At 56.9% G+C, this 27,982-nt stretch overlaps 1 protein-coding gene across 2 annotated transcripts in view; it reads right to left on the bottom strand.

Moving 5' to 3' along the window:
- Nucleotides 1–27,982, bottom strand: part of POLE (DNA polymerase epsilon, catalytic subunit) — a 47,033-nt gene that overhangs the window by 10,932 nt on the left and 8,119 nt on the right. For both annotated transcript variants that reach the window (XM_059408132.1, XM_059408133.1), the window contains exons 12-42: nt 27,841–27,960; nt 26,410–26,542; nt 26,205–26,318; nt 25,880–26,092; nt 25,515–25,622; nt 22,262–22,390; nt 22,084–22,186; nt 21,846–21,992; nt 21,314–21,459; nt 17,776–17,924; nt 16,534–16,626; nt 16,195–16,339; nt 13,841–13,998; nt 13,310–13,505; nt 12,034–12,248; nt 10,433–10,535; nt 9,948–10,028; nt 9,718–9,840; nt 7,826–8,038; nt 7,295–7,504; nt 6,979–7,122; nt 5,662–5,802; nt 5,316–5,469; nt 5,132–5,238; nt 4,846–5,022; nt 4,539–4,762; nt 4,220–4,440; nt 3,708–3,912; nt 3,102–3,275; nt 2,094–2,219; nt 818–950 (exon numbers count right to left, since the gene is read on the bottom strand). In XM_059408132.1, coding sequence (XP_059264115.1) covers nt 818–950; nt 2,094–2,219; nt 3,102–3,275; nt 3,708–3,912; nt 4,220–4,440; nt 4,539–4,762; nt 4,846–5,022; nt 5,132–5,238; nt 5,316–5,469; nt 5,662–5,802; nt 6,979–7,122; nt 7,295–7,504; nt 7,826–8,038; nt 9,718–9,840; nt 9,948–10,028; nt 10,433–10,535; nt 12,034–12,248; nt 13,310–13,505; nt 13,841–13,998; nt 16,195–16,339; nt 16,534–16,626; nt 17,776–17,924; nt 21,314–21,459; nt 21,846–21,992; nt 22,084–22,186; nt 22,262–22,390; nt 25,515–25,622; nt 25,880–26,092; nt 26,205–26,318; nt 26,410–26,542; nt 27,841–27,960 — 4,705 coding nt within the window. The remainder of the gene's footprint in view (nt 1–817; nt 951–2,093; nt 2,220–3,101; nt 3,276–3,707; nt 3,913–4,219; nt 4,441–4,538; nt 4,763–4,845; nt 5,023–5,131; nt 5,239–5,315; nt 5,470–5,661; nt 5,803–6,978; nt 7,123–7,294; nt 7,505–7,825; nt 8,039–9,717; nt 9,841–9,947; nt 10,029–10,432; nt 10,536–12,033; nt 12,249–13,309; nt 13,506–13,840; nt 13,999–16,194; nt 16,340–16,533; nt 16,627–17,775; nt 17,925–21,313; nt 21,460–21,845; nt 21,993–22,083; nt 22,187–22,261; nt 22,391–25,514; nt 25,623–25,879; nt 26,093–26,204; nt 26,319–26,409; nt 26,543–27,840; nt 27,961–27,982) is intronic.

Here is a 27,982-nt window from a genome sequence, read left to right as displayed (position 1 = left end):
CACTGCTGCCTTCTGTCAGTCCAGGTATGATGTCTCCGCACACCTCCTGCCACAGGCCGCGCTTCCCCAGCCACGCTCAGTCCTGAGGGCAGGCGGACCTCATGCCCACCGCACACCCGGCCAAGCACGGCTCCCCTCACCCGCACTTGCTGTCCTCCCCATCCACCTGCCAACAGACACCTGGCTTCACACGCCTGGGTGCCGCCCAAGCCCATCCCACTGGCCTATTCCCTCCATCTTCCAAACACACCCGAGTCTGTCTCGCTGACTGCGTCCTGCCCTTCTACAGCACTGCCCACAACATGCGGCCCTCGTGGAAGTCAGGCCGACACGTCCCCGCTCAGAATCGTTCTGTCACTAAAAGTCAAATCTCCAACTCGGTGTTTGGTCCCAGGTGGCCTGGTCCTAGCTGCTCTGTGCTGCACCTGTGGGCGCCGCCCCAGGCCTGCCCTGGTGTCACGGCCTTCTGACACTAGCCCCGGCCTAGCTCTTCCAACCCGGCTTGCCTGTCCCCTCCTTACAGCCCCACAACCTTCCCATCTGAACCAGCCCCTGCCCCACGGCTGCTCTCAGCCCCTACCCTGCTTTGTGTTCATCTGAGTCTTTCCCGCGGCTGGGCTGTGTTCTCCACCTGCCCACCTGCTCCTCCCTTCTCCCCAGGCCCCGCAGAAGCAGCGTGCTCTGCTGTGTGCTGCTGCGAGATGCAGTCTGGGACCACACCAGGCCCTCCGCCCGCAATCACCAAATGTGTGCAAAGGGACAAATACGGACCCGAGTCATTTCGGATCCCCAGTGCTCCAAGATGGTCGGGTCTTACCTGTCCGCAGTGAATACGAGACGGAACGCTGCCTTTGATTCCACCGTAGTTGGAGGGATCCATCCAGAGAAGAAATTCCCAGGACCGGGAGAAAGAAATTGTCAGGGAATGGAAGAGCTCTTTGGAATGGATGCTAAAAAGAAGCAAAACAGAAAGTGCTTCAGTGCAATCTATAGTTTCTCTCTTTTTCTCCAGTTTCCTTTTTATTTTCATACGCGCTTATCCTCCACCTAACGACGAACTTAAGGTGGATTCAGACCGTATGACTCCTCACGGCTTCTAGGGAACAGCACAAACACGCCGCTGATGAGGCTTCTGCACCAACCAGGAGGGAGTGGCAGGAACTGGTGCTCGAGGGGAGCAGAGACACAAGAGCTGCGGAAGACGCCGGGGCCTCCCCGGGCGTGCCCCAAGCACGCGGAGCAGAGCGTGTAGCACGTGTGTGCAAGACAACACGAAGCTGGGGCGAGGGCGACCGAGTGCTGCACCACTGTCCGAGAGTCACAAGTCACGAGGCCCCAGGGCTGTGCTCGCAACAGTCCTGCCTCCACGAGGAGTAACGAGCGCTCGACTAAACACGGCTCTGACCCTGCCTCCAAATCTCCAGAAGTGCCCGGAAGGTTCGGTTTGTTTCCTAGTAACAAAGCTCTGGAGTATTCACAGAAGAACGAAACACAAGAGCACCCAACACACAGGGCGTCCGCACGGATTCGCAGCGGCTGGCGTCTAATCGCTGTCAGCAGCTCTGCCAAGGAGCAGAGAAACACGACATGGGATCGGGAGAAAAACCTACCCAGCAAACACAAATCAGTGCGGACACAAGTGTGACCGTGGGCAGAACAGACCACATAAAAGGTTATTAAACCTGACCTCAATGTAGTCACAGACTAGAATAAACACAGAATGTGCTGCACAGGCCCTAGGAATGCGTAGGACCCCACCGGGCCTTTCGCCACGAGAAGGCCGCGGGATGGGACCAGCGGCAGGCCAAACCCTGCGGGAGATGACGAGCGAGTTTAAGGACACGATGAAGGAAATTACCCAGAAAGAAATAGAGAAATTTTTAAAACTTTCAAAACAGATGCACCTGTAATTCTATACTAGCACAAATATCTTTCAAAAAAGAAAGTAAATTAAAGGCTTCTTAAGGCTGTGCAACCGTAGGAAACATTCATTACGAACAGATCCATGCTACGAGCCCCAACAGGAACGTCCCTCAGCGGAAGCTAAACGTCTCAGAGAAGGACGGGAGGGAGAACTCCGGCGCTGCCGACACCTGTTGGTGACGTACTCCACGTAGGCCAGGGCGTCTTCAACCCGCCGCTTCTTCGTGCAGAGGATGATGCGGTTGAAGTTGGCGTAGACGACGGAGGACCCCAAGCGCTTGAACTCAGCGATGAGCCTGCAGACGAAGGTTAGAACCACCGGTCACAGCTGCAGAGAAACCACAAGACCCCAGGAGCAACACGCTGATTCCCGAACTAAAAAGCTATCCTAAATACGCTTGAAATCCAGAAGCAAAAGTGAATGAAGATTTCTGCAGGGCAAAACCCACCACGAACAAAACCACACATAATCAAAGACAGGAGAAAACATAGAACTTAGATCACACAAAAATGGCTAACTTTTATGTAGAAAGAACTCCTAGAGATGAGGAAAAAGTCAACAGAACTATAGAGAAATTGGAAAAGGACCTGAAAAGAAAGTTCAGAACCATTTATAAGGAGGATTGCAGGCGACGAGTATATCCCGATAGCACCTTCCCGCGTCAGTGGGCTAGGGACACGCGTCCCGTCACTGCCAGAGGACGGTCAGCTGTACAACCGTCACTGGCCACCAGATCAGCATCTTCCTGGCTAGTCATATACTGTCTATCGACCTTGCATCAGTTCTGCTCGCTGAAGGTCATTCTGCAGATTCATTCGCATGACCTTGGGTACAAAACCGTTCTTCTTGGTGATCTCTAGCAGCCTGAGCCTGAGCGCCCATTAGGATAACACACATACACGTGGGTCTCCAAGGTCCACTGGTAACGAGAGGTGCAGCACAGCACACACAAGGCATGACGACTTGTGCCAGAAGGAGACAGACAGACCATGACGCACAGCACAGCTTGGAAGGACGCCGCACAGAGGGTGACGGCACTAAGCGCCCCAGGACCTTTACCACCCCGGCCTATCAGCCCAGAAATGAGCTCCAGATGGCAGCTGTGCTGGCTGAGCGCCTCTCTGGTTCGAGGGACGAAGGGCTCGGCCTGGCCGGGAGCGGGCCCGGCAACACTCACTGAAGAAAGAGCTTCTTCATCATGCTGTGGAGCGTGCGGTGCAGAGCCGGGTCGTGGAGCAGTGAGGACGGGGCCCGCAGCCAGCGGTAGAAGTGCATCACCTGGTTGTCAGCGTAGACGTTGCGGTACTGCGTGATCTCCTTCACCCAGCCCACCACCATGCTCTTCAGGATCCTGGAAGAAGGCACAAATGTCCCCACGGTCGCCAGCACCAGCCTGCCCCATTCTGTCACCTTTGCCTCTTCCCTCCTCACTGTCCAAACTCACTGCCGGGCCCTCCTCTCACCCTCAGGCCTCCCTCTGCACTCAGCACCTACGGCAAGCTTCCCGGCCCAGGAGGGAGGCCAGAGCACAGTGCCCCGAGGGCAGCAAAGCCCAGCAAACGGAGGAGAGAGCCGGGATCCACGTGGGGTTCTGGCTCTGCCGCCCACGGCGGAAAAAAGCCCCAGTGACAGTGTGTTAGCTCTTAGGTTTCCAAAACAAGGGCAGAGGATACAAGAGCTTCTCATGTTTCTTCTGGATTCCAGACTCAGCTCTTCTGCTTAGGGAGAGGACGGGACAAAAACGGTCAAGGCGAGGCTCTCAGGGCCGCAGGCTCCCGGGTACCTAAAGGTGCTGGAGCAGAGCGCGGTCTCGTCGTAGCTGGCCAGGGCGCTGGCGGCCTGATTGCCGGTGATCATGTCCTCCAGGGAGGCCTGCTGCAGCACGTCGAAGCTGATGCCCACGCTGTCGGCCCCTTCCATGTCGTTGATGTGGTGGGACTGCAGGATGGTGTTGACGGCCAGGTTCTGCAGGTCCAGCTCCACGCACACTGCACGCAGAGAAACCGCCCCCTGTGCACCCCGGCTCTGGAGCGGCAGCCCGGCCGCAGCAAGCGCAGGCTCCGACAACGCACTGCTCCCCGCGGCAGCCAGGGCCGGCCGGCAAGACGGCCACCGAGCAGATGGTGGAGCCCACCCTCACTCGTCCCACAGCCATGGAAGCTCCTGCAGACTCCGTTCCCACACCGGTACAGCCAAGCGTGAAGCACCCACCGCTCGGCGTTCCCGCCACCACGGAATGGCAAGAAATGGCAGAAGCACCAGCAGGCGGGGACCCCGTGGGCCTCAAGCACCCACCCGTGGAGTAGCAGCCTGGGCAGTTGATCTCCACGCTGGCCTGGTCATCAAACTCCATGACGAGGCGATTGTCGTCGGCCTCCTTGCCACCCAGGTCAGGGCGTGACGTAGGGGACAGCCAGAGCAGGTGGCTGTGGCGCTGGAGGTGGCGGGCAAAGAAGAGGTCGGAGCCGAAGGTGGAGATGTCCTCGGGCAGATTACCAATGGGGATGTGGAAGTACCTGCACGGGGGGCATGGGGTCAGCCCCAGGAAGTGGACAAGCAAACGGGGAGCGGCCAGAGCACGGGAGCACAGAGGAAGCGCCTGCGCTCCGCTCACCTGCTCATCTCGAAGGCCTGCGACAGACAGGTGTCCAGGTTGAGGTAGTGGCGGATCATACGCCGGGCCCCAAGGCGCTGCCAGTCCAGGACGCCGTAGCTGATCCTATCGGCCACGTGCACAGGCACCAGCGGGAACTCCTCCAGGACGGGAACCTCACCAGCCAGCCTCTTCAGCTCCCAGTTGGACTGAACAGCGATGAGTGTGGGTCCACGGCGCTCCTCCTGGACATTGGGGAAGAAAGCGCCTGGGGGGAAGGTCCCAGGCTGGGGGAGGGGCGCGCACACACAGACCCGACCGCGCTCACCTTGTAGGCCAGCAGGAAGCGCTGGATGGCCCTGCAGATGGTCTTCATGTCGGTTTCAGCCCGAACTTCGAAAGTGTGTTTGGGGGGAGGCAGGAGCTCGGGACCCACTTTCTCCACCATGAGGCTGTGCTCGACTGAGTACAGAGCGCCGAGGCTGGGCATCTGGTTGCTTCGCACCTAGACCGACCGAGGCCGCGTGAGGCCTCTCAGCAGGTGTGGGTGGCAGGGCCCCCTCCGCCACAGGCACGGGCGGCAAAGGCTTGACCTCCCCTTGCCAGGAACTTACGGTGTCCAACACGAACACAGACGCTCTGCGCTGGGAGGGCACGAACAAGCCGAAGAGGGCTTTGTGGCCCTGCGCGTGGTGGTACAGGTACAGGTGGCGGATGCTGCCTGCGGGGAGGACGCGGCCGTCAGCCCGAGGCGCGCTGGGGGCCGGGCCAGGCCGGGGCAGCCGGCACGCATCATACCTGGCTCCAGGTAGCTGAACTGGGCCAGAGAGCGCATCTCCAAGTGCTCAAGAGCAAAGGTTTCGGCCTCCCAGCCCGACAGGTGCCTCACCAGCTGTTTATTGACCACACACACACAGCCCAGCTGCACCAGGGCCCGGAACAGTAACGGGACCTAGAAGGGGCGGGGGGCGGGGGGGAACAGGCAGCGTGAGGGCCGCCGTGTGTCTTCAGCAGACGCGCTGCTGCAGTTCACGGTCTCGGAGGGGGCCCACGGTCGTGCTTGCTAGCCTGTGCATCCCACACGCGTCTGCCCCCCCCCCCACCCCACTGGACCCTTCTTCAGCTGAGCCGGGAGGACAGCCACCTGAGTCTCATACACGCCCTCAATGTCTGGGGCCGACAGCTCGGTGTTGATCTCGTTGATGTGCTCCTGGTACATGTCCTCGGGCACCGAGTACTCATAGAGGTTGTAGACCACATTGGAGCGCGGGAGAGCACGGCTGACCTGGTGACAACAGGGCGATGAGCACGCAGCTAAGTGGTGATGTCCGTTCCAACACGACACGCATCACTGGAAAAGTGCCACTGCCACTGAGTGAACCCGCTAGAGCCCAACCTCCTTGCGAGGAAAACTGAAAGCTCGGCGGTGACTTCGAGCAGCAGCCCGGGGCTCCTGAGCCGCAGAGGAGCTCTCCGACGGCAAGGGCGGCAGATGCGCCTGGTTTACCGTCCTGCTGTCTTCTGAGTTTAATCTGAGAGGAACCACCTCCTCCTGGTCAGAGCACTGGTCTGGGGGAGCCACAGAGTGGGGAAACCCTGCAGAGGGGAGCAGGAGACGGCACCGAACAGGAAACGATCCCCGGAAGATGTCCTCCTTCGAAGCCACCACGCCCACCGCATCCAAGGAAGCGACAGGAATTCCGATCACCTGCTATCTGCTGCCCTAGCTGGGTCCACACCCTGCTGACTCCTCCTCAGAGCCGAGCCTCACCTCCTCCAGGAAGCCTCTGCAATCTAGTTCCCAGTCAAACACACACATCTCATCTCCTCAACTACACATCAGCTTGTGGGCACCCAATCGAGCGATGAGCACGGAGCCTCCGTAAAGGAGCTCTGGGTGGAACGAAGTCACGCGGCTGCCGTTTACAGGAAACATCCGCAACAGGCTGACGTAGGGGCAGAACGGCCACCAGCGGTTACCGAGGGCAGAGGGAGGGGAGACGCAGCTACAGGTCTGGGAGTCTTCCGAGGGTCATAAAAACGTTCAAGGCAGACTGTAGCAGAGGCTGCGTGACCGATACACACGAAAGCCACTGAAATGTACATTTTAAATGAGTGACTCATGCGGCACGTGAGGTCTATCCCAGCAAAGCTGTTTCTGTCAGAAGAGCCCCAGATCAGTGTCCACCTAGTCCCCCCCCTGCGCCATGGACGTGAGACACAAGAGGAGGGCGCACCAGGACAGTACGGCAGCTCTGCTCACGGAGCAGTCCACAGACACCGCTCCAATTCTTACAGCACCCCAAGAGGAGCTCGGGAGACAGAGGCCCCAGCACACCTCGCTGATGGTCACCTAGCTCATCTGGCTTTCTAGCTGCGAATTATGGGGCCCCTCCATCGGGGTGGAGACCACGTGAGAGGCCGAGCGGGCAGCAGACCACCAACTCCTGCGGCCCCGTACCTTGCGATAGGAAGGCCCCTCCTCGGCTTTCGCCACCCGCTGGTTGACGTAGAACACGCGGGGGATGTTCAGCCTGATGCAGTACAAATCGCTGCCGATGACCGCCCACAGCTTGAACAGGCCCGCCTGGCTGGTTTCACTGATCTGAAAGGCAGGGAGCGTAGAGCAGCGTGTGTCGCCTCGTCACAGGAAGCGCTCGCCAGCAAAGGCCCATCCTTTCCCTCCATGCCAGACCATCGGAAGAGCCCCGGGACCTTCCCACTGGCTGCGCTGCTGCCCTTGGAGGCACCCCACGCCCACTGATCGCCGTCCACACCTGCACGATCTGCCACGGAAGGTCCAAGATGCTGCGGGCGGTCCTGCGCAAGAAGCTCCCCAAGCCAGTGGCGGGCCTGTCCCGGATGGCCCCGGGCACAGGTTCGCCCTCCGCCACCTCCAGACGCCGCCTCTTCCTGCGAGCCAGGCGCTGCCGGGCCTGCAGCTGCCACTTCTTCTTGTGGAAGCGGAGCCAGACCAGCCACTCTTCCTAGGACAGACGGTGCGACAGGTCAGGAAGAGGACAGAAGAAACGCAACGGAGGAGCACGCGGTAAAACAGAAACCGCCCTCCTCGGTGACTATGTCACGTGGCTTCCAAGCCCGCGTATCTCTTCTAGGGACTGGACAACTCCTGACCCCCTCAGAGATCAAGACCCATCCTGGGGTACCCAAGCTGCTTAGCAGACTCCACGGGACACAGCGAGCACAGCGAGCACAGCGAGCACAGCGAGCACAGCGAGCACAGCGTGGGCCCGCCTGCTGTCCTTGCCCCTCCTCCACCGGCTATTCCGGGCTCCGAAGCTTCCTACCTGGGTCGTTCCGAGGGCCGGGGGCTGCCCCAAGATTTCCTGCCAGGGCACTGTCAGCTCCAGGTCCTGTGACTCCTCCTGGCTCTCCCAGAGGACACGCTTCCTCTTAGTGGCAACAGGAACTGCCGAGTGTGGTGGCTTCACCAGACCAAAATCCTCCATGTCGGGAGCACCAAGGCTCTGCGTGCCTTGTGGAGCCTGTGCTATGCCCACCTGCAAAGACCCAAAGGAGACTTAAAATGCCACGATCTCTCAGATAATTCCACCTTGAGAATTATACCGTATGTCAACTGAACAGTGTCAACTGAATGGGATAAAACACTTGTACACCACAGTGTGCACCAACCAATCTACTTTCAATGTCAAAGAGTGAAGATGGGGCGCCTGGGTGGCTCAGTGGGTTAAGCCGCTGCCTTCGGCTCAGGTCATGATCCCAGGATCCTGGGATCGAGTCCCGCATCGGGCTCTCTGCTCAGCAGGGAGCCTGCTTCCTTCCTCTCTCTGTCTGCCTCTCTGTCTACTTGTGATCTCTGTCTGTCAAATAAATAAATAAAATCTTAAAAAAAAAAAAAAAGAGTGAAGACAGAACAAAACATCACTCAAACATGACTACGAAGCAAACACTTACATCTTTCCACATTTGCTCCAAGGCTCTCCCCTTTTTGTAAGAAATAAAATATTGTGAAGCACAGGTCCATCTCCCTCCAGCCCCCAGTTGCCAGCACAGTGCCGGTCACTCCCCTACACTGTGTGCTTCCGCAGCATGCCCTCAAATGCACACCCTCCCATAAGCTGCGGCGCTGGAGTCCCACGGCAACCTGCTCTTCCCACACATTAAAGTCTCAAAATTAAAGTAAATAAAAATAAAGTAAAATAAAATAAAGCCAGAAGATTCATCAATCTTGACAAAGATTTGTCTATTTCCTAAGTCTCTTCAAAGACTAAGGTTTGGGATTTACTGTTTACTTCCCTCCTTCCTGCTCTTGCCTTCATAACTTGTCTTTCTCCCTCCGCAGCTCAGTACGCTGCTAAGACTCTTCAGTTGAATGCTTATTCGATCTCCTACTTGTTTTTGTTTGCTAACATCTTTGCAAACAGACACCATGCATGTAAGTGTTCTTTCGCTGCATACCACAAATTTTGATAGGATCAGTACTTTCTTTTCTTTTCTTTTTTAAAGATTTTATTTATTTGACCGACAAAGATCACAAGTAGGCAGGGAGGCAGGCAGAGAGAGAGAAAGGGAAGCTGGCTCCCTGCTTGAGCAGAGAGCCTGACGTGGGGCTGGATCCCAGGACCCTGGGATCATGACCTGAGCCGAAGGCAGAGGCTTTAACCCACTGAGCCACCCAGGCGCCCCAAGGATCAGTACTCATTAAATATTTCTAATTCCCTGGATGCCTGGGTGGCTCAGTGGGTTAAGCCTCTGCCTTTGGCTCGGGTCATGATCCTAGGGTCCTAGGATCGAGCCCCGCATCGGGCTCCCACCATCCCCTACTTGTGCTCCCTCTCTTGCGGTCTCTCTGACAAATAAATAGATAAAATCTTTAAAAATATTTTCAGCATTGGAGAATTTTCTTTTGGCTCTTCTGATTTTAGCTAAGCCCTTCATTACACCTTTCAGTATTTTTATGGTCTCTACAGGTTTTTATTTTCTGGTTTAGAAAACCAAAGTCTCTGGCACAGTGATTCAGAGTCCCTGAGTCCAATTACCATCGTCACACAGAAGACAGTCCGTCTCCCTAATGGACGGCTCAGTGCATCCGATCCCAGAAGACCCCCCCAGCGGAAAATAGAGAGTCGAATGTCAGGCGCACCTTTTTACAAAGGAAAGAAACATCCGAGACCCGTGAATGGCGGCAGCAGGGCCCCCACCGTCCCGGGCGCACTACCTGTCTCCGGCCCTCCAGGACGAAGAGCTCACTGATCTTCTTCTGCCTGCAGACATCACTCTTCTCCAGAAGTTTCTTGTGCAGCCAGTCAGGGTGCTTGACGCGTGGTACTGGGTTCTTCACCTACACAGAGGGGCACGGATCACCCGTCCGACTGGCTAGCACAGGCCAGGCCCAGGGTTCCGGGGCCACAGAGCCCCTGGGGCCCTGTCTGTGCCGGCAGGCCTCACCTGCTGCAGAGCCGCAGGGATGGTGATGATCTTCTGGATGGCGCTCCCCAGACGCTCGATGTAGTAGTCCCAGTCCAGGATCTGGGCAGCGGGAAGGGGACGGCGACAGGGTGTGAGAGAGAGGAGCAGCAGCAGCGCTGTGCTCACTCTACACCGAGCACTGAGCTGAACGCTTCCTGCGACCGCTTTACCCACCTCGAAATTCTGGGACGAAACGTACCCATTTCACAGAGAGGGAAACCCATTCCACAGAGCACTTAAATGACTCCTAGGATCCCAGACTTAGCAGGGCTGAGCCAGCCCAAGAACGCGGCACCTGGGTCCAGGCCCTCCCCGGCACTGAGCTTTCCTGAAGTGGAACAAGCTCCTTACGTATCAGGGAGGACAAGACCAAAGACTGCAGACAAAATGCTGACCCGAGTCAGGGACGCTCTGCTGTCGACGCTTCCTTCTAAACCTCTCAGAGGAACAAAGTCAGTACTCACTGTCCGAATGTCGAAGTCTTGGAGGGAAGAGCTCTTGAGCCACTTCCGGAGGAAGTGCTTCCTCACCGTGGGCTCTGCCTGGAAGATGGCAAGCGGGATGGCCCTGGGTGAAGAGAGGCACAGAAGTCACCAACACCAGAATCTCCTCGACTCCCGTCACAGTGCTCACCAATGTACACGCATTCCACATGGAAATAAGGGTGTAGAACCTCGTCTGTAACCGTGCTGTTACTTCAGGATGTCCCTTCGTGTAAAGTACAGCTAATATGTAATGTTCGTCAGACGAGCTACATGATGCATCGCTGTATTAAAACGTCGTGGGCAAACGCACGCTCCCCCCACCAGGCACCATTTGGTCTGTGTTGTTTGGCCATGGTTTACAGATTGCGTAAATCACATATTCACGTGTGTACACGCACTGAGACGTTTCGAAGATGTCACTCGGGGAGTGAGACACAGGAAGACTCCGGCTCTCCCGGAAGAAGGAGCCGGCTTCACATCGCTACCCAGCAGCAGCGCGACCATCACCCTTTCACTGGAGGAGGTATTTGTGAACGGGAAGACACTCAGAAAGAACACTACCGACACCGGTGCACACACCACCTAGTCCTCTCCGCCTTCACGCCCTGCCATTTTCCGTGAGAGACCAGAAGGAGGAAGTCCCATGCAGCTCCCCCGACCGTCCTCACGTAGATGCACGAGATCCCTGCTTGGGTGTTTACTGAGCCCACACAGGCGTCTCTACTCCTCCTGCCCAGACGTATCCGGGACGAGAAGAGCGGCGCCCGTGCTGGTCAGTGAGGTACAGGCGGGAGCGTCCCGCCGTGCAGGAGCAGCACCCCGCAGGCAGCACGCCGCTGCCGTCCTATCACTCCGACGCCTACACCGCCTTTCACCACATAGAACACACGTGCCCGTCTTCTGACTGAAGGACACGAGGGCCTTCCCGACATGCGCTCTTAAACCCAAGGTGAACGCGGGGGCAGGGAGGCAGGGCATGTCCCCAAACGTGCTCCCCCGTGAGGGGAATCAGCACCGCTCTGCTCGGGCCCTGCTGTGAGGGGACAGTCACCCACGTGCCTGTCTACAGGATGACAACTGCTATCCTCGCTCTTTCTTCCCAACCAGCGACGCCTCTAAAACCCGCACTTCCTGATTACGGTGAGTTTAAACGTCCTTCCGTGCACTGGCCATCATGCTCCTCACCTGCAAGCCGCCCGTTCTTACCTGTTGCCTGCTTTTCCTGTCCTCTTTCTCTTATTGCTATAAAAGAATTCTTTACTTTACTCTGTACGTAATTTGTTTCATTTTTTTAAAAGATTTTTTCATTTATTTATTTGACACAGAGAGAGCACAAGCAGGCGGAACAGGAGAGACAGAGGGAGAAGCAGACTCCCCACCAACGAGGGAGCCCAATGTGGGGCTCGCTCCTAGGACTCTGGGGTCATGACCTGAGCCGAAGGCAGACGCTTCACTGACTGAGCCCCCAGGCGCCCCGTCCTGCCCTTTCCAAGGAAGCTCAGCTTGCTACAAAGGGACAGACATTCCACAACAGACTCGAGCTTCCGAGCATCTGAGGCCTTAAGCTCGGGAACCCTCACCTCTCTGTGACGGGAGAGCCCTCGGGCTTCCGGGAGATGATGTAGCGGCAGCTCAGGCCCGCGTCCCTCACCATCTGGTCTCCCAGGAACTCAGCCAGGCGTTTGGCTGTGCTGATGGACGTGGACTTCTGCTCTCCATAATCTTCCAGCTTCCGAGACATGGAGCGGTTCTCCGAGATCAGCTCGAACAGCTCAGAGTCGGGCATGTTAGCCGCCTGAAGAGAGGCAACGGGCACACCGTGGCGCAGAAGGCAAGCAGCGCCCCCCCAGGCTCACCGGCAACAGCCCGCCCAGTCACTTGACTTTCCCCAGCCGTGCGACAGGGCTGCGTCACGCCAGCGAACAGGAACACTTACAAATCCAAATGCAAAACCCTAACTGCCGTGTCATTAAACTAAGTGAGGACATTAAGAAATGTGTGAGCTATTAGTACCAAAGCTGGAGAAAAAGGGAAAAGACGGAACTGGCGATTTTTCTCCTGGAAGGAAGAGAAAATCAGGGAAAGGAGGAGTGAGGAGAGAGACAATGCAAGCTGGAGAGCCACAGACCGAGTGCGGAGCCGAGGCATTCCTCAGCAATGAGAAGTCAGGGAGCAAACAGCCCTAAGGGCTCCCACGCACATGCCCCTGACCTCGTGCCCCCGACATCCTGTAAGATTTGTTTGGCTCCTGTTTTGTGTGTTTTTCTCTCTTGGTGGTTACTCTCACGTGTGGGTCAACACTACAGAATAAGACAACATGCCAAGCTACCACAGCCCACAGAGCCAAGGAAGGCAGAATAATGTTCCAGAATATTCCAGTATCCCTTAGACTCAGAAAGTCTCCTCTTAGCAAATACCACAATAGAGGAGGGACGAGCACCCGTACAAAAGTGTTCGAGGAGACATTACAGCTGCAGAAACCATACACCTAACTGATGCCCGACAGCAGTAGACAGTCCTGGGAGCTACACAGCGCAAACACGACGAGACACAGGCCGAGCGGCAACAGCCAGAGAACGATGCTGTCCGTGAGAAGGCGCTGTTGAAGGGAAGCCGGCCCTGCTGTTTAAACCACGGAAACCCCACGCTCACTTGCAGGGACTACAAGCATTGCGAGAAGCAAGGTTGACATGACCACTAGTACACTGTCCTACAGCTGCTTTTACTGCGCTATTTGTTTTCTTCAAAGCCTTCCATCACTGGACACGGGGGTCCCACTGACAGGGACTCCGGGAGGCACCGGAGCCAGGGACATGGGGGCCGTCTGCAGCCCAGGGAAGAGGAGGGGGGCCCTACCTTACTGTACAGCACATCCAGCCAGTAATCGGCCACCTTGGCGACAGAGCTGTACACTTCCTCTAGTGTGCTGCCCTTGAGGAAGGCCTCGAATACCGAGGACTGGAAGATCTTAATCAGCTGCAGCTCCCCTCGGCGTTTGATCTCAAAGCCCTTTAGCTCAGCCAAGGAGCCGTCCTCATTGAAGACCGCATACCTGGAATCACGGGCAAGCACGGCAGTGAACGGGAGCCCGGGAGGCTGGCTGCGTGCCACTGGCCCTCCGTCCGACCCTCCCCTCTGGCCTCCGTCGGGCGGCACACATCTCTCCACCCCAAGGCTCCTGCTTCTGACAGAATGACCAAAGGGCCTGCAGCCTATGGAACCAGAATCTAGCAGGTGGGGAGCAGAGGGGGCAGTATTATGTTTCCAAACTGAATCAAGAAGGTTAAAAAACTACGATTCCCATCTGGCCTCCTGGTCCACTTCCAAGATGGGTTAAGTCTCGTCCGTTCATTCTCTTCCCAAACACGATTCCTACAGGATTCCTACCTCTTCTTCAGTTTCTTGCCTTCTTCCTTGGAGGCTGGAAGGATCATGGCAAGGTAGGGTCCGTCAACCTCGAAAAAGATGCTGTTCTCTGAGCGGGTGACATAGCTGAGTGAGGACGGCTCGGTCAGCTCCTGGTACTGGTCGTTGGTGAAGCCTTCCTGCGAAGTGAGGGCAAGAGAGGCTGCCTCACTCCCCACCATTCTGGAAATGACAGCTGCCCTCTGCGGACCGGCTGCACCAGCGAACGGGGGCTCTTCTGTATAACAGACACCGCTCGGCCAGAGAAAGAGGTTAAGTTCTGACACCCGTCAGGTGGGGATGAACCAGAACGCATTCTGCTAAGTCTAGAAGCTTATACAGCTTGTTTCCATTCACAGAACATTCTGGAAAAGGCAGAATTATCACTGCAGAGAGAACAGACTGGGTGGCCAGAGTCTGGGGCTGACGATAAAGCAGCAGCTCTTGGGAACTGTTCTGTCCTGCTCTGGGGCAGTGGAAACAGGACTCTGTGTGGGTCAAAACCCACAGAACTGCACTCCACGAAGAGTGAATCTCCAGCCAGGATGCTGGGCAATCCCGAGAGGGACTGCAGCCTGGAAGACACAAGCCCAGCTGCATTCTGTGCAGAATCCTGCTGACGGGCCGACTCGTCACTCTGGCAAACCCTGTCCTGACGGGGTAGTACAGACCGAAGACAGACACACTACACACACATGCTGTGCTGTAGCCGCAAGTTCACTGCACGTGATGGCACAATCCCGAAGGCACTGTGCACACACACACTAGGGCCCAACAAATAAACACACCAGAGTGAGGGACAGGCTTCTCACCACAGGAAGACGTTACCAACGAGGAAGGGGACTAGCCTGGGGCTGGACAGGTGAGTGTGGACTCACATTTTCGGTTTTAAAGCGCACACGTAGAGAAATCAATCCAGATGCATGTGTGGACAAGGAAGGTGTCAGGGAAACACTCCCTCCTGGCTCAGCCACCGCGAGAGCTAGAAGCACTAACACCCAGCAGCAAGGAGCATCTGTACCTGACCGTGGTTTCCAACACTCTCCCCAGTAAAAGGAACCTGGCTCCTTAGAAAAACGGGACTGGGACTGGGGAAACTCAACATGAGGCTACAGCACCTTACAGGACCAGGAAGTATGAAAGTGTTTGCTAAAGAAAAAAAAAAAGCCCCAAACCACAGAACAGAGGCATGCGTCAAGAATACGTGGACAAGGGGCGCCTGGGTGGCTCAGTGGGGTAAGCCTCTGCCTTCGGCTCAGGTCATGATCTCAGGGTCCTGGGATGGAGTCCCGCATTGGGCTCAGCGGGGAGCCTGCTTCCTCCTCTCTCTGCCTGCCTCTCTGCCTCCTTGTGATCTCTGTCTGTCAAATAAATAAATAAAATCTTAAAAAAAAAGGATGAATACGTAGGCCAACGAGAAGGAGCCCCCAGCGGCCAGAGGAAGAAGTGCAGTCCAGAACCCAGCAGGACTCAACCAAGTGCGTCACTAAGCAGGGCTAAGTGGTCAAGGGTGATGGTGCTTCCCTACAGAAGGATTCCAAGTAATCCACGCGCCAGGAATGTGGGAGGGGAGAGCCACACAGAACCAGCAACAGACACTCAAACCAGGGAAGATCAGGGAGAGTCAGGACAGCTGCGTCCCCTCAGCGATCTCCCCAGCGTGCACGCGTGGCTCTGGTAGTTGAGCACGAGCCAGACGGCGCGACACCACCGCGGGGGTGTGGGCTGCATGACCCCACGAGACGCTTCTGCAGCAGCAGGAAGGTGGTGGGGGAGTGGGCGGGACGGGGAAGGGGAGGCCAGCAGGGCAGATCCCGACACTGGGCAGCAACAGGAGGAAACACAGGCCATACCACCTCATTCTAACGACAAAAACAAGACACGAATCTGAAGGAGAGGCCGGCCAGGACTCCTTGAAGACAGGGAGCTGCCAGCCTGGAGGGACCTGAGCAGACAGGACCCGCACGTCGGCACAGGGCCCGGGCCCGGGAGATGCAGGAGACACAAAGACTCCAGCTTGGTCACGGTGTGGTGTGAGCGTGGACGCCTTAGCTGCGAGCCACAGCGTACACAAACCTCTTAAGTCCGACACTACTTCAAAATAAAAAGTTACAAGCATTAGAGGAAGACTCACTCCAGCGTGAGCACGGCACTCTGTACAGACCCTCGGGCTCTAGGGAAGCTTGAACGGCACAAGCAGGCCGGTCTCGTGTTCAGAAGGGAACACACAAGCCTGAGAACCAACACAGTCCCCCTCCCAATCCCCATCAGAGTTGGGGGTGGTGCCAGGAATCCAGGCCCAGGGAAGCAGGCCCTCCCTGGAGACCCAGGCTCACCTTGACCATGATATTTAACATGGCCCCAGGGTAGGAAATGGTCAGCTTGGGCTTTTTTACACTGGTCGTCTTGATGACAAAGTTTTCAGGGAAGCTGTTGGGCAGGACGCACCATATTCCATCGGTGTCCAGCTCCAAGGGCCTCCTTTGGAGAAACAGAGAAACAAGGCCACATGGAGACCGGACCATGGCCTTCACGTAGGGAGAACCCAGTGTGAAGGTCCTTCCTGGCCGTGGACCCAGGAAACACAGTGCCCACCTGCTGACTCCCCAAGCCGCCCGCCCGCCTTTCCCTCCAGGCTATCCGCTCCCGGCGGCTGACCCGAGTGCGGCACTCACCCGATCTGCTCGATCAGCTCCCGCGCCTGCGTGATGATGTTGGCTCCCGTGAAACAGACGATGCCTGCCATCTCCATGGAGTACCAGCGAGCCCTAAGAAAGACAGTCATAGCCTGGGGAACCGATGGGGCTCCCTGAAAGGGTCACTGGAGGAGGTCAGGAGAAGGAAACCAAGAAGGGGACATCGAAGCAGGGCCAGAGAATCACTGAGGAACTGAGCTCAGGACTGGGGACAGTCCTCTGCCCTCCTTCTGGGCACAGGGCTGGGAGAGGCAGCAGACTGCCAGGGCAGCAGCTCCCTCACCACCAGCCCAGGTGGCCGCACATGAGCCTCTTCCACAGTGCCCTGCGCCATCTTGTGCCCTTGCCATCTCCCAGACCCCACGCTCATCCTAACTCCTCAGGGAAAACACAAGCCCTCGGGCGGCCTCGGCTTCCTGCCAGGCATCTGCCTTATTGCCTCCAAACAGGTCTCAGTGGAAGGCGTCAGGCGACCCGAGGCCCGACGCTCCTGCTCCTAGGACTCCACTCTAGCCCGGCTTCCCACTCCTCCTTCTCTGCCATCAAAAAAACACACAACAGGGGCCCCTGAGTGGCTCAGTCAGTTAAATGTCCGATGCTTGGTTTGGGCTGTCATCTCAGGATTGTGGGACCAAGGCCCACGCTGGGCTCCACGCTTAGCGGGAAGCCGGCTTGGGAATCTCTCTCCCTCCCTCTGCCCCTTCCCCTCTCCCACTGCACACACACGGGAGCACATGTACTCGCTCTCCGGAATAAATAAATAAATCTTAAAAAAAAAAAAAAGTAACAATAAATAAAATGACTTTCACTCGAACCTAATCCCCAGTGCCCCATGTTTCTCCTTCTCCCAAGCTGCCATGCTGACCCTCCCACAGGGACCCCTCCCCACAGTGCCCGGGCCTATATGACCCCCTCCCCCCGAGGCTCTCACCCACCATTCGGATCCCACCTCATCCCATGTGCACCAGAAACAGTGGACCCTGGCTTTAAGGACCCCCCACCAACACTGGCCTTCCTGACCGCTCAGACAGCTTCACACCCTGTATCAGTCACGCGGTGTGGCCCGGTGGCTGCCCAGACCCTCTCCATGGCCTCCATCCCAGAAACCCACTGGAAACTGCCAAGTCACCGTGCGCAGCCCGGGACAGGGAGACGACGTGTCTGCGGCTGCCCCCTCCCCTCCCACCCCAACCCCTCCCTGGCCGCGCCGCGGGAGCGCACCCTCTGCGCATGACGTAGCCGTAGAAGGAGTTGAGGATGCACTTGTGCGCCAGCTGCAGGGAGTCGTACAGGACCTCCATGTTCCTGCAGCGCTTCACCTCGGCCGCGTCGCCCAGCTCCATGGCCGCGGAGAGCTTCTTTTTCCACACCTGGGGACCACACAGACACCGGTCACCTCCTCGGCTCTTCCAGCTCACGCTCCACGCAGTCAGTGGCCCAACGGTTTACGAGTTTGAAAATTTCAAATCTATAGAAAACTTCAAAATCCAATACAACGGAAGACCATAGCCGCGAGCAGAGAAACCACTGCTGACTCTTGGCCCCGTTTCCCTTTTCCCTTTTATTTATTTTTTTTAAGATTATGTATTTATTTATTTGACACACAGAGAGGGTGTGTAGGCAGAGAGGCAGGCAGAGAGAGAGTGGGGGGAAGCAGGCTCCCTGCTGAGCAGAGAGCCCGACGCAGGGCTCAGTCCCAGGACCCTGAGATCATGACCTGAGCTGAAGCCAGAGGTTTAACCCACTGAGCCACCCAGGCGCCCCTAGGCCATGTTTCCTTATCCGTTCTCTGTATGGGCACAGCCAGCAGAAAGGCACAGACATCAGGACCCGGCCCCCCGGAGAGTCCAGCACACAATTCCTAGGGATAAAGACATATTACACACCACAGCGCTATTACGGCCCCCGAGAAACCTAACAAGGGTATGGGACCCACACATCCCTCCCAGGTCTGCACAACCCGCAACCCAGCAGCCAGGCCAGAACCACACCCTGGGCTCCCACGTGTCCCGACAAGCTGGTAACCCAGCACTGCCTGGTACAAGGCAGATGTCCTGAAAAGAGTTCTGGACACAAAGGAGCTTTTATTTCTTGTGAAATCAACAAGAAGAAGACACGACGGCAACCCACTTGGACAACTCAGACCTGGGGCAACGTCAGCCTCCTGGGACGAAAGCCGGAACACAGCAGTGAGCGAAAAAACAAATGAACCCCACGTCCGAGACCAGCAACAGAGGAAGGGGCGTCACGACACCCAAGAAGCCCAGGGGCTCCCATTATCATCCTGTTATTCAGTGCGACCCTGACTTAACGCATGGACAAGCTGAGTTACAGGTCTTCTCCAACAGAACTCAGAAGCCGCTGACGCAGAGAGCAAAGTGCACCAATAAAGACAACATCTCAGCGTTACAAATGACTCATAAGCCTATTGACGGACCAACACCTGCTTATCGGATCCCCTAGCATGTTAGGAGAAGATAAACTCGATAAAGAGAACCAAAGACCTTACACTATTCTAAATGGTTGCAACGGAAATGTTGTCTTCGCCGTGATGGTCATTACACAGGATTTTGTCAAAATCCACAGAACCGCCACATAGAGGGTGACCAGCACGGATACTAGGGGCACCTGCTCTCGCCCCTGCCCAGGCTGCACGTCTGCCCCTGCTCGCTAACGTGGATGCTGTCACAGTGGCCAAACAGTTGACGCTTCCCTTTCTGCTTGAGAACGTCTCACCTTCACTCCCCTGGCTGATCAAACAGACAATAAACACCTGGAATGAATGAAAGGCTCTCCAGATTTTGAATGAGACGAGAAGCCATGGATCACGAATGCTGGGCGTGGAAGTGCCAGACCCCAGTCCCACCCAGGGCCAGCCCAGAGGGGCACATGGTGACACCTGGCCTTCACACCCACAGGCCGCACCTCCTGAGATGCTGAGCCCAAAAGACACCGCTGGAGGACATCTCCCCCAGGACGTGGGTGAGATGACATGGGCAGATTTGCTCTCCCTGCTTCACTGCGGTGGAGCAAGTCTTCACCAGCAGGAACTGCAGGGTGGGTTTCCGTGATGGGACTGGCTGTGCCGAGGCCGAGATGCCCCAGGATGAGGGGCCAGGCCTGTCTGTGTTAACCGGACTGAGGGTAACGGGAGCTACTCAAGAGGCCCCTAGTAAGAGCAACCGACAAAGAATCACGGGGGAGGCTGTAAATATTCCACTCAACTCCCCATCCCATGCAGAACAACTGAGCTATGCACTGAATGCCTACTATGCAGCAGCCTCCAAAGAACAAAGAATGAGACAGACGCACTCACCGCACTCTGAGTCCCTGTCCCAGGAGAGACACGTAACCACAAAACTTCAGTTACTTAACTGAAACAAAATGAGACGCTGCTGCAGCTCCTCTAAACGCTGAAAACAGAATGCCCCTAAGACCCAGCAATGCCACGGGGCACACACTCTGAAGACCTGAAAGCAGGGACCTAAGAAGGTATCTGTACCTCTACATTCACAGCAGCCAAAATGTGGACGCGGCCTAGCACCATGGGCAGGCGAAGAATGAACAGAATGTGGGGCGCACACACAGCAGGCCACCACTCAGCCTCAGAAGGAAGGGACTTCGGACCCCGGCCTCAGCATGGATGAAGCTTCAGGACTTGATGCTGAGGGCAATGAGCCGGTCATCGTCAGACGCTGCATGATCCCACCTCCCAGGGGGCTCTAGAGGTTAAACCCCGAGACAGAAAGCAGGACAGGGGGGTTACTGTTCCATGGGTGCAGTGTTAGTCCTGTCAGATGAAGAGTTCTGGAGAACGACGGGGGAGGCCACACAACTGTGGGGATGTCCCCAGTGCCGCAGAACTGGGTTGGGTTCTAGGTTATGTCTATCTTACCACACACACAAAAAAAACCACCAGGGGCACCTGGATGGCTTAGTGGGTTAAGCCCCTGCCTTCGGCTCAGGTCATGATCCCAGGGTCCTGGGATTGAGCCCCGCAGCGGGCTCTCTGCTCTGCGGGGAGCCTGCATTCCCCTCTCTCTCTGCCTGCCTCTCTGCCTACTTGTGATCTGTGTCAAATAAATAAATAAAATCATTTAAAAAAAAAAAAGAAACCACCAAAAAAGGTAGTAACAGTAAAATGTGATAACAAGAGTCTATCCGAGCGGGGGCCTTACTGAGTCTGGGGTTGAAAGGACTTTCAGAAGAAAGACCCCCATTCGCTCAAGTGTGAAACTACTGTTTGTTATGACCACTGAGGTGTGGCCGTGGAGCCTCCCAGAGCCTCCCGGATTAAGCCATCTAGAAACCCTAGAAATCGCGCTCCCAGCCCTCCCGTCAGAGGCGGGAAACTAAATGCCACATCGTGCAGCCGGTTTCTGCAGTCAAATGCTCTACCCCTGAGCTATACCCCCCGTGCAGCCGGTTTCTGCCCCAGCTGCTCACCACCCCCCAGCAGGGGACGCAGCTCGGTCCCAGTAAAATTTTACTTATAAGAGGCCCGTCCAGCCATAGTGTGCTGACCTCTGCTCTAAATAAATCCTTCGAAAGCAATCATTGGGAAAATTTTCGAGGCCTCAGCCTTCAGTTCTTCAAAGCGAGAACAAATGTGCTCTCATTACTTTGCACACGCAGGAGCACCCCAAAGACGGGAGCCCCACGTCCTCGGTGGGGCGGTCACCACTGTCCAGACAGCAGCAGCAAGGATTCTCATCTCAGAATCTAGACTCTGCTCGGACCTCGCAAAGGGCAGACGCACCTTGTGGAGACCCTTGAACTCATAGCGCCTGTCTCGGAAGGCGCGCACCGTGTCCACGTAGAAGGAGTTCTCCCGCTGGCAGATGGTGGTGAGGCGCTCCTCCACCCGGGTCACGTGGATCTTCTTGTACGCCTTCCGGCAGTAATCTGAGCACCGGCGAGCGCAGGGGAGCGTGAGAGACTGCACAGTGGGTACCAGCCCTCCTGGGCAGAGCCCAAGAAAGCCAGGAAGCAACAGACGCCAACAAGCGCAGCTTTCTATCCTGGCACAAAGGAGCAGAGGCATCCAGAAGATGCGTGCTGGTTTATCCTATTATGGGACAGCCCCAGGGTGACCGGGCTGAACTCCCCAAGAGCATAGGAAGGAGAGATCACCTTCTGAAGGAGAAATAAAGAAAGGCTGCAGGAAGAAGCGGTTCACAGTGATCCCTCCTAGTGCAACATCCAGTCTAACGGACCCCAGGCTGGGACGTCCCCGCATGGCCCCACAGAGGCCCACGTGGGGGGAGGAGCCGCGTCCGGCAGCCGCTCACCTGCGAGCCTCCGCTTCTCGTATTTGGCCTGCTCCTCGCGGGACAGCTCGTGAAAGGCCCGCGCTGGGCCGTCTGCAGTCAGGGGAGGGAACTTCTCTGACTCCAGCTGGTGCTGGATCCGATGGTACTCGCTGCGGCTGGCTGGCACTGGGAGGGTGACAGAGGGGAGTCCGTGCCTGGGACCTGCGCGCCTGCTCGCCGCCCGGCCACCCTGCCGCTGCTCTGGGGCCACACTCACTGAACTCGCCCCTCCACTGCCAGGCCATCTTCCGCTGGCAGTCTGCTCCCGGCTTGTTGAAGTCACAGGCAGCGCAGGTGGCCTCGTCCACCACAGCAGAGGGCTGCGGCAGGACAAGAGGGGGTCAGTCAGGGCCTGTGCAGAAAGAGCTCGACTCTGATGGGGGAATCGGTCTCACCTGCAGGCGGTTTGTCAGGATTATGTTGGGGTACATGGCCCCCACGTCCAGGTGATAGATAAGGGGACACTCTATTCTGTTTGGAACATCTTTCAGGGAGATGAGCTTGCTCTTAATCTGATCACACACCTAGGAGAAAGGACAAAATAGTGAAGGCTAAGATGAAAACTTTAGAGTGTATGGACTGTCACAAAATGAGCACCATGGATCCCAGAAGGACGGCAGATGATGGTCACCAACACGTGGAGGTATGGGAGCCTCGTGAGAAAGAGCCCTGAGGAGGACAGCATCTCGGGGTGCAGCAGCCGCTACCCCGGGGGACCTGTTGGGGCTGGGAGCACTGTGGAAGACCGTCTGCGACCTTGCACGACAGAGCCGTGTGCAGCGAGTGAGGAACTGGGCTGGTGTATCAACAGCCCTCTTCCTGGGGGCTGTCCGCAGCTGCATGGTGAGGGCATGGGGCACCCCAGCCTCAGCAACTCCTCACCCAACAGATGACAAGGCTCAAGAGATTAGCGGGGCTCTATCAGGGGTCCCCACAGCCCAAGTGCTATGCTCTGAGCCCCCATGCTAGACGGTCTCCAGCATTACTCCACGGGCTGGTCCCTCCAGTCTGCAGTCCAGGAGCCCTCCGGCCAAGGAACCACATGACAAGGGACCCCAGGCCAGAAACCGCATCAAAGTACTGACAGCACTGACAGGCCACCTGAGAGTCCCGGCTGAGCATAAGTTCACGTTCCAAATTGCTGAGCACGGAAGGAGCACCCCCATGACCCCCATGACCGAGAGCAGACTCCGGAGGAGGAAGCCCCGAGAGACAGAGAACAAATCTCCTAGAGCAAACGCGGGAAAACGAGCATGAATAAAAACACTAAAGACCAAAACTCTAAAACAAAAGAGAACAGTTTAAAAAAAAAAAGCAGCACATCAGAAAAAAACCCCAACAGAGCCTTCAGAAATGGAAATATGGTCCTAAAAGAAGTCACTGCAGGGGCGCCTGGGCAGCTCAATGGGTTAAAGCCTCTGCCTTGGCTCAGGTCACGATCCCAGGACCCTGGGATCGAGCCCCACCATTGGGCTCTCTGCTCAGCGGGGAGCCTGCTTCCTCCTCTCTCTCTCTGCCTGCCTCTCTGCCTACTTGTGATCTCTCTCTGTCAAATAAATAAATAAAATCTTCAAAAAAAAAAAAAAAAAGAAGTCACTCCAATGATGTAAGGCTAGCGCGAACAGGCTCCTGATGGGCACGAATTCTCATCCACTCCCCAAAATGTAACACTGAGTTAAATCAGAGCACAGACAGGGACTTAACTGAAAAGTTCATTCTGCACAAAACATACACAACACCAAGGAACACAACCCCCAAATTTGAGAACGAGCATATCCACAAGTTAATCTAATAACTCAGCAAACCTCTGTGAAGGACCAGGTAACAAATACTTTAGGTTTTGTGGCGACACATTCTGTCACACGTTCTTCTGCGTGCGTGTGTGTGTGTGCGCGCGCGCATGTGTGTATGTATACACAGCATCTTAAAAACCGTAAAAACCATTCTTGGGCTGCTGGCTGCATGGGTGTCGTGGGCCAGTTTGCCCACCGCTGCTTTAGTCCATCAGGAGTGAACGGAAACACAGCTAAACAGACCCAAGACTAGCCAGGAGAGTAGCCCCCTTTTTTATGAAATATGTTAAATTTGATAGTCATATGAGAAAAATCACTTGAATGCAAAATTGCCCTTAGTATTAAAAAGCTCTTTAAAGCCCTCCAAAGGGGCACCTGGGTGGCTCAGTTGGTTAAGCAACTGCATTATCTGCAGTTGGTGGACGAGGCCACCTGCTTGGGGCACGAACCTGGAGTCCCAGGATTGAGTCCTGCATCGGACTCCCTGCTTGGCAGAAAGTCTGCTTCTCCCTCCGACCTCTCCCCTCCCATGCTCGCTCTCTCTCAAATAAATAAATAAAATCTTTAAAAAAAAATAATTACAAAAATACAAAAATAGAACTAAAACCCTCCAAAGAAGCCAAGACAAAAAACACACCAGAAACTGTAAGAAGCCATGACTCAAAGGAGCGTTACCTATTGTACAGAACAGGACATACTAGAAGCATTAATACCTTCTGTTCCTAACTGAATTCTAGGCAAATGAATCATGAGGAGAACGGTCCCTCCACCTTCCACTCTGAAATGCTAACAGTGAGGGAGAAGCGAAGAGGCAGCGTTCCCAGAGGACACGCCCCACACCACCATGACCCCAGCTGGAACCTCCCGTCTGCATCACGGGGACAAGATGGTCCCTTAGAAACAAAGCGATAGGCCTGTTACCCTTTTCCTAAGGACGCCGGGCTGCCCTTTAGAACATTCTGGAGACAGCGCGTGAGCCACACTCCACATCCTCCAGGAGCCCAGAGTCTGGAGGCCTCTGCTCAGCACACCCTGGTTTCATTCACGTTGCCCCTTCTCCAACTTCAAAGTGGTGTCCGTTCCTTCTGAGGCACTAACTCACATCGGGATTCGGGCCTGGATGCGCCTCACAGGTCGTGCTCTGAGAGCTCCCGAGGCATACGGCAGCCGGAGCGGACAACAGCTACACGGCACTTCCCAGCTGGCAGACGACGCAAACACATTCTCATTTGAATTCTGTCTAGTGAGTCTGGTACAAGATGTTTCTTGAGATCAATCCTAAAACTGGTAGAAACTCCAAACCACGAGTCGCTCAACAAGCCACAGTGCTGAGCAGGGCCAAACAGCCACGCCGGAGAAGGGCTCCGCCCGAAGACGGGGACCTGCAGGCCTGGGGCACGCCGACGGTGGTGCTTTCTAGCCCTTACGTGACGGGAGTTACATTTGCTGTGTTCTACTCTGTCCCTGTAGGAACGGACTCAGCACTTTGAAAGTGTCCTCAACAACAAAACATAAAAACCAATGGCTCCCCGCTGCCTACAAAGTAAAGTCCAAACAATCTGGGCTCGCGACCCAGCCCTGCCCCCTGGCCCAAACCCGCCCAGCACAATGTTCCAAGAATCAGGTCGCCAGCCCTCCGCCTCCTGGTGACACTCTCCTACCTCCCTGGGTTGGAGACCACCCGCGACCACCACACTGTCCTGTCCCTCCCCCAAGCAGACCCACACCTGTGTCCTCCCTCTCAGGGATCAAGTACCAGCACCCAGCAGGGACACACCAAACACACTACAGAAAGAAGCCAGTCTCCCAGGCAGGGCACGTGATGACGGCTTCTCCCGGCCCCGTGGAGCGTTACCTCTTGGAAGTTGGTGACCTCCTCCATGGGCACCTTTTCCTCTTCCTCGATGGCATGACGCATGGTCTTCTCCACCCGCTGCAGCAGGAAGTCAAAGGCAGCAGGATTCTAGCACAACGACCGAGAGGACACGAGTGAGACGGGACATGCCGTCACGCCAATCAGTCTACCTCAGGCAGGACGGGACACCGCGGGGAACACCCCAGAGGAGCTGAGCGCCTGCCCCGCAGCGCCTCTGCCAAGGGCAGGCTAAACAGAGGAGGTCTGATGGGCCACCGAGGAGGAGAGCGGTCAGGGTTGGCTGCAGCCCTCGCCACTTCTGGGCCCCACCAAGCATTCGGCGGGAAGACCAGGGAGGGGCTCACCATCCTGAACCGGCAGGGGATGTCGCTGCGAAACACGCCTGACTCGAGGGCCTCCACGTGGCCACCCACGTAGGTCTCGGCGTCTAGCACATGACCGTCATCCGTCAGCTTGTTGAACTCCTGCTCCTGCTTGTTGGGGAAGATGATGTTGGCGTGGAAGGCTTGCACCATCAATAAGGCCTCACACAGCGTCCCGGAGCCCTTCCGCAGCACCTACGGGGGGAACCAGGCTTCAGACCACAGCCGCATCCACACCAGCGGCTGGGCGCCAGCGCCCTCGGGCAGCGTGCGGAGAACGGCTCACGGGGCCACGAGAGGCACTGACCTCGTCGGGCTCCATGGGGATAATGGTGCAGAGGGCGAATATAAAGGGATGGACGTACTTCATGTACAGGTAGTACGTGGCCACCGCGTCTGACACGGAGTACGTGGCCAGAGTCTGAGGAGAGAACATCAGAGAGTAAGAGCCACGAGGAGCCCCGGAGGCCCCGCGGCAAGCGCAAGGGGGCACAGTGAGGAGACGCACGTGCCTGGGGCTGCTCGGTGGCCATCCGGCACATGTCCTCGGGGTCCAGCTCCACGGGGTCATAGCCCAGCTTGGCTTTGGCAGCCGCCTTGAGGTTGTGGCTGCCCACAGGAAGGTAACTGTCCCGCTTCACCCACCTGAGAACCAGATCGAGAGCCAAGTCAGAGAGGACTCGGAGACGAAGCCCAGGAACCGGGAGAGGGGCAAAGCTGCGCGCACCCCAGACAGTCCTAACGGCGCCCCGAAGATCTCCTCCGAGACCACACAGGGAGCACACCCCACGAAGCCTTTCACCCGGATCCGGTCAACCTTGCAGAGGAGCCCACAAAGGTGAGGAAAGGCGAGCGCCGGTCCGCCAAGCCCCACGGCCTCCCCTCCTCCCTGCCCTCCCCCCTGAGGGAGAAGACAAAGGTGAGCGGGCGGACCCCGCACCCCCGGCCTCCCTCCGGCCCTCCAGCTCGTCCTGGGGCTGCTTCTACTTTGCGCTGCGCTCCCCCTCCCTCAGACCCTATTTCCGAGCTCCTATTCTCTCCTTCCACGGTCCCTTCCACGTGGAAACTAGAAGCACCCTGTGCCCCTCGCCCCGGGCCCGTCTCCATGTCCGCCCGTCAACTCAGTCCCATGGCCAACAGTGTCCCTGGCAGCCACAGCCCCTCATGACTGCAACTAGCCTCAGCTCCCTCAGCCTCTGCACTCTTCACTCCTGCCATCCTCCGCCCCAGAAATGCCCCGTCACCTCGCAGTACTGCCACCTCCTCTGAGAGCGCCCACCTGTCCTTTTACCTCTGTCGCCCTGCCCCATGTGAAGGGGTTCCCAGGCCTGCTGAGAAGCTGAGCCCTGCTCCCCCAGAGGCCCACCCCAAACCCTGTGCCTCATGTGCCTCTGCCCCCCATTCATGGATCCCCCAATCCTGCCCTCATTACGACTCGGCCTACCCACTGCAACCCACGCACCATGACGCCAGGGCTGCAGAGAAAACAGACCAAGTGTGTCAATGGCTCCCCAGAACTCACCTCTCCACAGGGTACAGGAGGCTCACAAGACCGCCTTTCTCTCCTGCCTTCCCTCTCAGCACTCGGAGCCCCCTTGAATGCCTCTCTCCAGGCTGGACACCCCTGGTGCAGCACCCCCACCTTTGTGGAGGGCTCCCACTGCACCAAGGCCTCACCCACCTGGCCTTTCTTCTCTGGCTTCCCCACCAGGCCTGACGCTAACGTGGTTGTTGGTAGAAGGGATAGCGAGCCCACGTAAAAGACAGCACATCCCCAGACCCAGCCAGAGCCGCCCACCGTCCCGAAGGCAGTGGGAGCTACTTCTCAGAAGCCACCCTCCCCCGTCAAAGGGAGGGGGACAGGGCCAGTACGTGCAAGAAGGAGCTCCGGACCCCGTCCCAGAAAGCCCTCCTGCAGCAGCGCAGCGAGCTGCCAGGCCTACCTGAGACAGTCCATGTGGATGCACTGGGACGCCTTGTACTCCCCCTGGCTGTCCTTCTGGAACCCGATCTCCTGGTACATGTTCAGTCCGTGGACCGCTGCTCTGGCCTCCACAAACGGCCTAGGGATGAGGGCAGACAGAC

This window comes from Mustela nigripes, chromosome 8 (assembly GCF_022355385.1).
Source record: "Mustela nigripes isolate SB6536 chromosome 8, MUSNIG.SB6536, whole genome shotgun sequence".
Taxonomy (NCBI): domain Eukaryota; kingdom Metazoa; phylum Chordata; class Mammalia; order Carnivora; family Mustelidae; genus Mustela; species Mustela nigripes.
This window is presented reverse-complemented; position numbering and strand designations above follow the sequence as displayed.